Source organism: Prunus persica, chromosome G4, assembly GCF_000346465.2.
Source record: "Prunus persica cultivar Lovell chromosome G4, Prunus_persica_NCBIv2, whole genome shotgun sequence".
In the NCBI taxonomy this organism is placed as follows: Eukaryota; Viridiplantae; Streptophyta; class Magnoliopsida; order Rosales; family Rosaceae; genus Prunus; species Prunus persica.
This window is the reverse complement of record NC_034012.1, coordinates 3,360,606-3,374,179: the sequence shown is the minus strand read 5'-3', so window position 1 is coordinate 3,374,179 and position 13,574 is coordinate 3,360,606. Positions and strand designations below refer to the sequence as shown.

Below are 13,574 nucleotides of genomic sequence, written 5' to 3'. Positions count from 1 at the left end.
AAGTTTTCGAATCTCTGTTTGGTACGTGAAATTTGACAACATGGACCCCTTTGATTAGTATCCACTTTGTTTAACATGTGCCTTAATCTTGTTCCTTTCCATTTTTATAGACCATTTTTTGTTTTCTTATACGAAAAATCATGAGATTAGGAAAAATTAAACACGCAACCCTAAGAAATAACTTTACGTACAAACTTCTTACGCGTTCTTAGTAGAGAGCTATTTTACTCAATATCGGACTAATTTCTTTGCCCTTGATTAATTAATGGGTTAATGTCATAACACCATTTCGAGTTGGCAGGAAGCCGTTTGATTTGTTTCCAAGATTGGAAATACCCAGCTCTGTATGGCTTTGGACCTTCACCTGCCCATCGCTATATATTATCCACATACAACTGTCTTGTTTAGATTAAAAAAATATCGATCATAATTGTCTTGTCAGAAGAATATTAATATTTATTCAATAATGTTAGAGCCGTTTTATCGGCTACGTTATACATAATTAGTCTCTGGTTGAATTTTCTGTGGGAACTATACATAATTAGTCTCAGAACTGCTGGTCTGTTTCATACCGAAATAGGATGTGAAAGCATGATGCCATCAACCCATCAGAAATAGTAATATAATGGTGGGAAGTTTTATACTATTTCTGATTGAGTTTCTTGATAGCAAAAATATGGACAAGAGAGGTCAATTGTGCATGGCAAACCTTATCCTTTGAAAAGTTTATAAGAAAATGACTTGCTCAATTATTGATAAAATATTGTTAATCTAAAATAATTAATTTATTGTTATTTAACTAGAAAAAAAAAAGTCAAAATCATTGGTCGGGTCAAACAATTCAACCGAAACCATTGCAATTTCCAAATCTCAAACACATGCAAAAGTCGGAATTGACCCAAAAGCTCTCACTTCGAGTTTGAGGTGTTCAAACCTTCCTCTCCCAGCTCTAATTCCTTAGAACTGAAACCGATGCATGCCATGCCAAGTGGAATTGACAGATTGATCTTGACAATTGTATCGTACGTAAAAGTTCAAGGGCTTTTGCAAATTCATGCCTTTTTTCCCCACTTTGCTCAGCTTTGTCACATAGAGATAGAGCTTCATCTTTAGAGTAATTCCATCCGTTTACCTTTTATTATAGTAAAGGGGGACTAGAGCAGCTACTATTCACGTGAATAGTAGCTGCCCTAGCAAAAAGCAATGTGTGTTTCCACCCATTGTCATGGCAAAGGGAAAATACTATTCATTTTTTTTATTTTTTTCACAAATTTGTTTATCTAAACAATTAATTTGGATAATATTTTCGGATAAGATTTTTGAATTCGTACGTGTCAATATTTATTATAAAATTTATATCTCAATCAGATAAAATTTTCGGATAAGATGATAAATAAAAATACAATTTAAAAGTGAATAAAATGTTGAGTAAAAAGTGAATAATAGTAGAAGTAGAAGAAAATGTATGAGGATTTAGTGTTGAAAGTGAAGAGTATTGGTAGGCACTGGCGAATCCAGAAATTTTTTAGCGGAGGTGCAATATTGACTAAGTATGAAAAATGGTTTTTCGGAATAATCATTTTCTCAAGATAATTTTTGGCGGCTTTTATTCCATACACATCAAATAAGCAAAACTTGATTTTATGGGATTTTATTATGAAGTATACATTGACTTAATAAGCCATTATTTTTAGCATAAATCATATTTTGCACTAAAACCGAATTTTCATATTTTGATTTGGTGGGAATTTAATTTTCTAGTATTTTTACTTGAATCCAAATGGGGGGTACTTCCTTATTTACATTGTAAACTTAAGTAAATGAAGTAAATGTTGAAAATGGAAATAAGGTAATTTGATTCCACTGTTGGTAGGTATTTATAGAAAACAAATTCAAGAATTTTTTGGTATTTTTTTTTAAAAAATTCGAATTTTTTTCATAATTTTATAACAAAAAAAAAAGCCCAACCGTTGGATTGGAAGAGAGTAGTAGATCGGAGTGCCCAGACGACGACACCTGTCTTCTAGCTGTTGGTGGTGCACAGGGCTGACATCAACGCATGCTGACATCATCTCCCCCCTCGGGCTCGAACTCGGGCGAGATCTGCCTTCGGGCCAGCCCGTCTTCGTGGGTCCTACCTCCAGCCCGGGCAAAAATGGCCCACTGGAGCTGACTTTTTGGCTTGGACTCCCCCCAACCTCGGGCTTGGGCTCCTCGCTGGAGTTGCTCTTATGTGTTGGCGAGTCCTTACTTAGTTAGGATTTTGGTTTCTTACTATGTTATCATATTATAATTGAGATTTATTTCCTATTGTAATTTATATTTATTTCCTATTTTATTTAGGGTTAACACATCTTGGTACTTGTATAAATACCTCCATATTGGAGAAGAATAATATATGAGTGAATTTGAGCATAACTAAATATTTTTACCCTACTTTGTTTGACATGGTATCAGAGCCAGGTTCCTAACCTGTGATAACCTCTGCCAAATTGAGAGTCGTTGGCACTCCTCATTCTTAACCCATCATGGGTCTTCATCTTATTGTCTTTCTTCATGTCTCAGCTTCTCTATCTTTGAAACTTCATAAGAAGTCCCTTTACTCCGTGAGCCTCGTCACCGCTCACCGAGCCGTTGTTTTCCTCCACGAGCCTCGTCAACGCTCGTCGAGCCTTTCATTTGACTGTTCTGCCGGTCTCTGTCTTCTTCAACTGCTCTTTTGAGTTGCCTTTTCGCTTCTCAGTTTGAGCACCTTATCTTTGTCTTTGTCTCTGTTCATGATTTGCTGGGTTTCCTCCCTTACTATTCTCTTTTTTTGAAGTTTTTTCTTCATGAGACAGCCGTATGCTACCACATTCCCCTCTTGCATTTGTTTCTGCCATGAGACTGGCATGTTTGAGTCTCTTTACTATTATTTCAATTTCTCTTCTTTCAAATCTCGACCATTTACCAGTGTCAGATTTGATGGGGAGATAGATGCAACTTTATTTGGGTGTTGCAACTTTATTTTCCAGTGTTGCTTTCTCCAAATCTCGACTCTCATACATCGTCGGATTTGAGGGGGAGTGACACCACTGCTCATCTATTCCGCTGCAATTCATCTACCTATCTGCCATGGCTGATTCTTCTACATCTGAGCGTCAGTCAGCTTCTGTTTCTTAAGTGCCACTTTTGTTATGGTTCCGACGACTCCTTCTCTTCAGGGGGACAGGGGAAGTGAAGAGAAGTTGTCTTTGCGATAATGGAAGTATTTGTCATTGCTGCTAACTACTATGTCCTCTGCTGGTGCCAACACCGTTGCTCATCCCTGTTATGTCTCTTACTGGGGACAATGTTATTGCTCTTGCCTATTATGACTCTTATTGGGGACAATGTTGATTACTGTTGATGATACTTGTTATGTCCCTGCCTTGTTGCTCTTGCTGGTACCAATGTCTTGTATTGATGTTGTTTGGTACTAGTATTGTTGCTCCTGCCTGTTATGGTGTCAGTATTGTTGCTCATGCCCTTGCTGGTGTGTTTTTGTTGTGGTTGATGTTGCCACCGTTGATGTTGCCTTTGCTTGCTTCACTTTCCGTTGATGTGGTCATTGTCATTGTCGTTTCTGCGTTCTGCCTTATCTACTGCCGTGCTCACAGGGTTTCTGTGTTCTGCATTATCTATTACCGTGCTCACAGAGTTTCGATTTCTGTGTTCTGCCTAATCTACTGCTGTGCTCACAGGGTTTCTGTGCTCTGCCTTACCTACTGCCGTGCTCACAGGGTTTCTGTGTTCTGCCTTACCTATTGTCGTGCTCACAGGGTTTCTGTGTTCTGCCTTACCTACTGCCGTGCTCACAGGATTTCTATGTTATGCCTTATCTACTGTCGTACTCACAAGGTTTCTGTGTTCTGCCTTACCTATTGCGGTGCTCACAGGGTTTTTATGTTCTGCCTTATTTGCTGCCGTGCTCACAGGGTTTCTGTGTTCTGCCTTACCTATTGCGGTGCTCACAGGGTTTTTGTGTTCTGCCTTATCTATGCCGTGCTCACAGGGTTTGTGTTCTGCCTTATCTACAGTCGTGCTCACAGAGTTTCTGTGTTCTGCTATGTGCCTTATTTTTTAGGGTTTGCTCTTGTGTTTCCGCTGCGAACTTTGCTTTAGTTTGTCACTTGTTTCACTCGTGGTTGACGAAAAGACCTTCTCTACAATTGGTGCTTCTCAAGTATGGTGTTCTGTGACTCGGCTTGTTAAGTTGGGCCTACGAAATATCTTTGCCCAACTTGAGGGGGAGTGTTAGCGAGTCCTTACTTAGTTAGGATTTTGGTTTCTTACTATGTTAGGATTTTAGTTACTTACTATTTATCTAGTCATATTGTAATTGAGATTTATTTCCTATTGTAATTTATATTTATTTCCCATTGTAATTTAGATATATTTCTTATTTTATTTAGAGTTAACACATCTTTGTACTTGCATAAATACCTCCATATTGGAGAAGAATAATATAAGAGTGAATCTGAGCATAACTAAATATTTTTACCCTACTTTATTTGACATTATGTATTTGCAAAAACCCAATATTTTTATTTGAAAAGATATGTACTACTACTAGTTAGTTTGTCATTACACGAGCATTTGCGTAGTTAAGCGCGAAGAAATGTTTATTGTGAAGAGTTTATGGGTAGAACTTGACTCTAAAAACCAACTTGTAAGAAAATAATGTTTAAGAGCTCATAAACCACTCTAGGATATGCTATTTTTCCAACGTGAAATCTTCAAGCCTAGCATTTACATTAGTAAGAACTAGTACTGGGATTGATTTTATAGAGATCAGAAGACGTAGTAGTAGCAGAGGAACCAATCCATGGCGCATCTGATGATGAAGGAACAAGGCTCTGAGTTTGACTTGGATTCTGTGATGAACTGTGATCAAACTGGTTTGTCAAGGCTGTTAGCCTCAGTTCATCACCGTAAGTACTTGGATCCGTGACCAATTCATGAACAGCCGTCCGCCCTTCAAGCATACTCACTACTGCAGACATGGTAGGCCTAAGCGCTGGTGCTGCATTGATGCATAAGAGAGCAACTTTAATCATCCTAATGGCCTCTTCCTCACTCACATCGGACCCCAATCTTGGATCCACCAGCTCCAATAATTCCCCTTTTTGTTGTAAAACAAGAGCCTGAAATTTAGCAGAGAAAAGAGATTTGAAAATGGAAAAGCAACTCATAGAAGCAAAGAAGGATGACCAAGTTGGAAGGACTTTGAATGAAGATCCATCTTACCCAATCTACAAGGCATACAAAGTTCTCATTTGGTCGATATTTCATGTTGTTCTTTCCAGCAACAATCTCCAATGCAACAACACCAAAGCTGTAGACATCTGCTTTGTAGGTCAAATAACCCCATAGTGCATATTCTGGCGCCATATATCCTCTGAACACAAAAAACGATTGTTTTCCTTAGCTGGGTGGAGAAAAGTTCATAAACAAAACTAGGCTCTGAAATGCAGTTCAGAGAAAAAAACAGTATAGCTTACATAGTTCCAGCAACTCTAGTGCTAATGTGGGTGTTCTCCTCTTCGTCAAGCTTGGCCAACCCAAAGTCCGAGATCTTGGAGTTAAGGTCTCGGTCTAGTAATATATTTGTAGTTTTAATGTCTCTATGTACAATCTTCAGTGCAGATTCTTCATGCAAAAAAGCCAGACCTCTTGCTATGCCTATGCATATATTCTGCCTTGTAGGCCAGTCCAATTTTAAAGGACTTTCCTCTGGAACTGCAACAAACATGGATTCCCAATCAATGATCTCATTTTTGTTTTTCTTAGTACAACATTTCAGTTTTTTTGTCACTGGACTTGATAAGCTTACCGAACAAAGCACGTGCAAGGCTGTTGTTTTCCATGTATTCATATACCAACAGTAACTGGTTTGATTCAACACAGCATCCATACAATCTAACAAGATTTGGATGTTGTAAACCAGAAATCATGCCTATTTCATTCACAAATTCCCGATTTCCTTGCTTTGATTTGGATGATAGTTGCTTAACTGCAATTATAGTACCGTCCAATAATATACCCTGAAATAAATACAGTTTAGTAGTTTTCAAGCATGATAAGTACAGGTCTATAAGTAAGGAACTAGTTATATGGTACCTTGTAGACAGATCCAAAACCGCCTTCCCCGATTTTGTTTATAGGATCAAAGTTATTAGTGGCGGCTTTAATTTGCTTGAAGGTGAAAAAACCAGTTTGCAGATCCAGTCCTCTCAGCGCTGTCCACAAAACAAGGTTAGAATATGTTGGTAATGTCGTTGAACTTAGTATCCGGGTGTAGTTTCTAGGCTCTAGCTACATGGCATTAGAAAGAATGAGACCAAAGTACTACTTGAAATTTTCACAGTAACTTAGTGGCACCTTTTTCCCTAGATATCTTGCAATCCAGACAGCCTTTCCACCAAAGAATGCCGAAAATCAAGAAAATGAGGAACAAGACTAAAGCTCCAACTGAAGCTCCCACAATAGTAGGTACCTTGCTTTTCTTGAACTCTAGCAAGTAAAAAAGTGAAAAGAAAAGATCAGCAACAGAGAATAAAAGATGCCGTCATAAGTCCGGTATATCAATTCATAGCAGTATATTGTAGGATGTTGTAAAGACCAAATTGAGGTAGAGAGATCGAAAAGAAAGAGATAAATTGCACAGTTTCTTGTTATTTAAGGTAAACAAACTTTCCATCTGGGTACTTCTTCCAGTAGTACACTGTACTTGATCTACTATATATTTTCCAATCTATTGCAATTAACATACTTGTATTTTTGGTACATTTCCTGTATGGAACGAGAACAAACAAGTGGGATGTAATAAATTTTTTAAACAAACTTAAGATTGTGTCCATGAGAGAGAGTTAATGTTTCCAATTCAGAATATACCAGGCTCTACAGAGATAGCAGATATTAGAGCACCATATGTTCCAGTCTTTGGAGAAGCTGTTGTCCCTTTCCCAGACCAATGAAATCGGATCTCTAAAGTTTTATTCTTAACCTCAACTGCTTTACATTCCTTAATGAGTTCTTTATCAACGCCGTGTGCTTCCTTTTTAATTTCAAAATCCTTCCACACCAGTTTCTCCTGTCACAAACTTATCAATCAGAAATCATATTTTGTTGCATATAGTGTACAAACAGTATGCTTGACTACCTGAATATAAATATCAAATATCCGTCTTCCAACACTACGAAAAGATCTGTTGCCTCTGATCGTTATCTCTGAGAAGTGAAGTTTCACGGTGTAATTGCCGTTTCGAAAGCAGCGTGCATAATACGTGAGAGAAAGAGGATTGATGCGTGCATTTGTGTACAACTCAGCGTTGTTCATTCTAAGTATAGATACATTATTTGCAATGTAGGCTGTAGCATTGGAGGCAGAATCCCAGAAATGTCCAGTGCTACTGGTTCCCCAGATAGGTCTCTGAGGAAAGAATTTTGCTGCACCTCCTTGGTCTTGATCGTCTTCAAAGGTGACTCCTTCAATGGTGGTTTGTTTTCCACCACAATTTATATGCAACGAGGACTTATCTATTCAGTAGCAAGCAACAGAGAAATGACATCATAAAAATTCTAATCAGATGAAGTCAAATATTTGACTACATAAAAAACAAATTAGAAAGTATTGTATTGATTGTAAACCAGTTTCTGTCACATGCAAACTTAAATTATGAACTAATTCTTTTACAAGAACTTTAAAATATTAAATAATTAAAAAAGCAAAGCCCAGTTGTATTGTATTGTTACCTTCTGGACATTGAAAGTTCTTCAAGCACACTCCAAATGATCTACATTAGTGTGGTACACAATCAGCTGATGCAAATTTAAAGTCCAGAATATATGGAAAGGACAAAAATGGCTTCACCAATGAAGATTAAAAGTTTAGAAGCTTACAGGTTTCTTTGTGCAGAAAAGCTTTTAAACACGTTTCTGATAAATATTTCAAAGAAAAATGCATTATTATAGGTGAATGAAGACACCAAAGTGTGCTAAATAAGCACAAGCTAGAAATATGTTCCTACAGTGTTTCTGGGCAAGTAGGTGGCTCAGAGCTCTCAGAAAAATTATTGTAAGAAATATCTGTCAGGCTGCATACAATATAATAAAATTGTAAGTCAGAACAGCTCCACCAGAAAAGTTGCATTTTGGAGTATCAATAAAAACTGTAAATATGGTTAAAGGATCAATTCCACAACATAAAATCCTAAAAGTTGATCATTTAAAATTTTAAATGTTTCAAACAGTTAAGATAGATTGTATGTGACCGCCTAGGACCTCTAACCAAAGTAGAAGTTCCCATATTTCTAACTATATTATCTGCATAAACGTTACGCTAACTTAAAAGTATATATTTCCGCAGGCTTCAATAAGAAAATAAAACTCAAGAAAATCTGTATAGGATGGAAAACATACTAGCGATTATCTCTAATCTTGATCCATTCTGGAACAGACCCGTTGAGCCAGTTGCTTGTTAGATACCTATCAAATGCATAATGACATTATGTAAAATATATGTAAATATAATAAAGAGTTGTAACTTGTAATTTAATATATGTAAATATCATATAGGCAGGGGAGGCCGCCCCGCCATGAAATTCACATTTCTTACAAGTACTGCACGTGTTGCAGATGTTCATAGTCAGGAGTATTAATATTTCCTTCCAATTTGTTGAAGCTGAGATCTCTGCAAGAAATCAACTAAAAAGATTGTCATAACTCATAAGATCCCAAAGTTCCATTAATTGGAAGCTTAAATGAACGAAAAAAACTATCATTAATCAACTTGCACAGTGCATTTGAACAAGATGAAAAACAAAGAATAACAGTGTTACAATTTCTTCAAATTTTCCATTGTTGATATATAAGCAGGGATAGGTCCATATAAATTGCAGCTCCTCAGCATTCTGCAACATAACTTCGTATTATTAGCCTAATTCAGCTAAGGGTCTTACATTACAACATGAAAATGTAGAACAGTTTCAGGACGTACAAGTCTGTCATGCCCGTTATATTACTCAAGTTTGGAAATTTTGAACCCCCTCCATTTAAGTCACTGACCCTTCTGCATTGAATTTCACCATGAATCATTGTAAGAAAAAAAAGTCACTGTGGTATGAAGTTTATCATAAAATTTTCAAATCAGGATTAAGGTTCTTTAGTGTTAATGCAATGCAGAACTCACAGTTCTTTTAAATTACTCAAGACAGAAATGCTAGACGGAATGGGCCCATGGAGACCACTAGCTTGGATCTCTCTGTCAACAACAAAATTCAAAATCAATCAAGATTACACAAGAAGAGTTGTTAGAATATGTTATAGGAAAAGGCACTTACAATTTCTCAAGTTGTTTAAAATTTCCCAAATAATCAGGTATTCTTCCCGTGAAGTTGTTACTGCTAATCCTACTGCATGAAGGGAAAGATTGAAAAACATATAGCCGAAGATTACCAAACATGAAAAACAATGTTAAGCGTACAAACACTTACAATTCTCTTAATTTAGTCAGATTAGTGAAAGCCACTGGCAATTCTCCTGTGAGATAGTTTGAACTGAGAATGCTGCAGATACCAAGGCCAGTCTTAATAACTTATCCACTGCAACTTGCTTTACCATTAATATTAAAAATAAAGAGTTATAATATCGAACCGTGGATGCAAAAGAAAAAGGGAGCTTACAAAAGCTCCAGGTTAACCAAATTCCCAAGCTCATGAGGAACAGTTCCAGAAAACAGGTTAGTCTGTAAGTTCCTGGAATTAAATTCTTCGTCACAGCAGGCTAACCGAGATGAAACTTAAAGTTGATTTGACAAATGAAAAAGAGTGGTCAAGAGAGATAGAGGCAGAGCATACAGATAGATTAGAGTTTTAATGTTCCCCAAGAAGGAAGGGATTTGTCCTGATAAGTTGTTCACATTCACGGACCTGCATGCAGTTTCCTCATTTTCTTAGTAAAATTAATAAAAGCAATTAGAATTGGCTAACCTTGAACTTGAAGGTCAGAAGTCATTTTACAGATGTTCCAACTTTGTAGAAGCCCATTCAGACGGTATAGGACCACTGAGGTAGTTCCTGGTGAAATCACTGTAAAAAAGATAAAATTAAAATAAAATTATACTATTATTGAGCTTTGCAGATTATTAACTGAGAAGGGTTTCCCTTACACTTGTGTTATGTAGGGCAACTTTGCAACAGATGGTGGAAGTACACCAGCAAGATCTTGCCCTTTAAGAAAACTGTATAACAAAAATGTCAGCGCTCATAAACTTCAAATGTAATTCACCCAAAGAACAAAAAGAAAAATCAAATCAAATCTCGTGCATGCTATAGTTGAGTGGACTATTCTGCAAACACAATGTTCCACCCCTAAATTACTCTAATGTATGTGAAAGGGGGATTTGAACTTAAGTGCAAGAGGATGAGCTCACTACCCTGGCCAACTGGCGTAACCCACAACTGTGCCAAATTAGATTAAGGTTAATAGTGAACAAGAAAAGGGAAATTAAATTCATAGATAAACGAACAGAAAACATATAAATAAGTAAGCTTTGAGTTGACGTACATGCCGACAACGTGGCAAAACCCGCCGCGATAGGAGCAGTTGCATTCGAGGGTGTTGTTGTAGAGAGGGTTGGCAGTAGATTTTGGGGTATCCCAGTTTGTGTTATTGTTGCATGGGTTTATGTTGAAGTTCCAGTCCGTTTTCCCCAGTTGTTTTGCTATTTCTTCTAGTGCTTCCTCTGCGCGCGCAAATCAAACCCATGATTATATAATTGAATATTTTCCACCATAATCAACTCAAATAGCATTGATTAGATCCTGTTTGTTTAATTAACCCAGGATTATCCAAACAATTTGTGACATATGGTAATACCAACTAGGAGGCTATATTGGATATAGGTCTTCAATTATGAGTGCGTAGGCCTGATTGATCAAAAATCTTATGAGTGCATGGGTCTGATACTGGGCCAACTTGGGCTAGTGCCAAAAAACCAGGTTTATTTTTCATTTTTAAAGAAAAGTAGCGTGACTGGGCTTGGGCCTTCTGCCACCCACCATTCTAACCTAGTGATCCTCTCTAGAAGATACAGATCATGCTCAGCTCTGTATCTCTCTCAATCATTGAATTTCATATCCATTTCCAGTTGCAATGATGAAAGAAAATTCAGGTCCAACTCTTTAGCTTCTTTCATTTCGTTTTCAATTATAAATTTGTAGCCTTTATGCTTTTAAATCAATATAAATTTAGGATGAAAACAAGTTCTTTCCTTTTTTAAATCTTTTTTGTAAGTTTATATCTAATCTAATTTTTGTTTATGCTGACAAACATTGAACTGGGAGTGCTCTGACACTGTAACACTAGTAAGGCTAAAATCTTCTACCAATTCTCAATCAAAAAGACCAACTTTTGAATTGAGCACTCTGTTCTCTGCTGTTCAACACAACTCAAAAAAAAACCCAGGCTTCATTTTTTTCAAACAAAAACAAAAACTGAGACTTTAGTGCATAGATTTTGAGTATCAGCTATACCAACTTGAAAAAACATAAGAAGAAGAAGAGATTGTGTTTCAACTTTGACTGTGGATATGGAGAAGCAGAGGACCAACATGGCTACCAAAATGACAAGGTCCATGGTGGATTTTGAAACATCAAAATGAAATCTTGCCATACCAATCCCTGATGTAATATATCAATTCCCTGATACCTGTATTATCCTTACTCTTTCTTGGCTCAATCTCAATCTCAGTCTCAGTATCAGACCCAAAAAATAAAAAAAGTCTCAGTCTCAGTCTCTGTTGTTAATGAATGGGTCCCTCTGAGCCTTATGAAGCCAATGACTTTTGACGGGTGTGTGTTTGTTGTTATTCCTTTTTTAGGATTTTTTTTTTTTTTGTCGGGACCCATGAAATCGAATCTTTTTATGGTACGTGAAATTTGACAACGTGGACCCTTTGAGTATTCTAAAATCACTTAAATTCAACATCACAAAACGTTTTTGAGGATCACAAAACTATCAGATTGAGTTTTTTTTTTTTTTTTTTGTCATTCGTGGTCCTCAAGATTGATATGCATGCTCACAAAAAATCCATGTCGTCAGGTTCCATAAAAAACTTCGTTAATTTGTTGATGTGGCATATATGTGGAGTCCACATATCTAATAATATAGTGCTACGTGTATTTAAAATACAATATATAATTTTTTAAATAATTTAAATTTTAAAATTCATAAAAATGAAAAATGAAAAAACCAAAAGAAAAGTTGTATTTTAAAATTTAAATTATTTTTAACAAATATATATTTTATTTTAAATACATATGGCACTATATTATTGGATATGTGAACTCCACATATATGCCACATCAACAAACCAACAGAGTTTTTGACAGAAGGATTATTTGTGAGCACACATAGAACTACGAATGACAAAAAAAAAAAGAAAAAAAAAAAGAGGACACAATCTGATAATTTCTGAACCTGAAAGACGTTTTGTATTTTTTTTTATATATAAAAAACCTATTATAAAATCTAACTTTCCTAGTGATTACTATTAAATATGAGTATTTGAATTATTCCCTAATTCTGTTGCATTTACTAACATATAAGAATAAAACTTGTATGAATTTCACATTAAAAATACAATCCAACACCTGAAAAGAAACTAGATTGATTGAATGGTAGTAGTTGATCTCATGCACATATTCATTCTTTTACTTATTCCTTAGTTCCTTTATTCAAAATAATTGAACACGTTATAACGAGAGTTTCATGTTGTAAATTGAACAATAGTTGAGAAAACAACCTTTGAATATGAAGAAATTCTTAATGAGAGAGAGAGATAGCATCAAATTCAAATGGGTTATGTATTTTAATTTTTGTAAGCTTGATATCAATGGAAGAGATGAAATGTGTTAGTAAAGGAAGAAAACAGCCTTTGAATATAAAGAAATTCTTAGTGAGAGAGAGAGAGAGAGAGAGAGAGAGAGAGAGAGAGCATCAAATTCAAATGGGTTATGTATTTTAATTATTGTAACGGTTGATATCAATGAATGAGATGAAACGTGAAATAAGTGTAAAATAATAATAATAAAAATATAAAAAAGAGGTTGGTTTGATTTAGTTTAGAGGGTTTCAAAAAGGTCAAAACAAACCACACGAAACTACTTGTGGTTTGGTTTGATTCCTTCAGTCCAAAATTACAATTTTTTAGTGAAAAAAATAAAAACTTTGACATACTGCCGCTAAAACTTGATTGAAGTGAGGCTTGAGTGAACGCATGGATATTAGTATTACCAATATATACAAACTTAAACAAGAAGATTAGTAAGTTACCTTCTGCAGGAGGCAGACGCGAAGCTCGTGCTTCAACTTCGACTAATTTGGTGCATAAGCAGAGAACTGAAATGAGCATAATAAGGTTCATGATGGTTTTTGGAGCAATACAACTAACTCCTCTTGCCATTTATCCTTGATGCACTACAATGTAAGAAAACTCTCTCAGAATTTCTCTTTCTCTCTCTTTATCTCATCCGCACTGTTCTTTCTTACTC

At 36.0% G+C, this 13,574-nt stretch overlaps 1 protein-coding gene across 2 annotated transcripts; it reads right to left on the bottom strand.

Annotated features, from left to right (window-relative positions):
- LOC18780383 (probable leucine-rich repeat receptor-like serine/threonine-protein kinase At3g14840) lies at positions 4,557-13,572 on the bottom strand. 2 transcript variants are annotated; one of them, XM_020562773.1, is made up of 24 exons: positions 13,357-13,572; positions 10,588-10,765; positions 10,190-10,261; positions 10,041-10,109; positions 9,879-9,950; positions 9,705-9,776; positions 9,516-9,587; positions 9,363-9,431; positions 9,212-9,283; positions 9,020-9,091; positions 8,862-8,933; positions 8,639-8,713; positions 8,443-8,508; positions 8,052-8,117; positions 7,924-7,959; positions 7,777-7,817; positions 7,184-7,560; positions 6,916-7,114; positions 6,403-6,534; positions 6,142-6,260; positions 5,855-6,065; positions 5,523-5,760; positions 5,269-5,419; positions 4,557-5,165 (listed from the first exon to the last, which is right to left on the bottom strand). In XM_020562773.1, exons 1-24 carry the CDS (start codon positions 13,484-13,486, stop codon positions 4,776-4,778), a joined length of 3,051 nt encoding a protein of 1,016 aa, XP_020418362.1. In that variant the 5' UTR covers positions 13,487-13,572; the 3' UTR covers positions 4,557-4,775. The 2 variants fall into 2 exon arrangements, with proteins under 2 accessions (XP_020418362.1, XP_020418361.1); XM_020562772.1 differs by having other exon boundaries at positions 4,558-5,165; positions 9,363-9,434.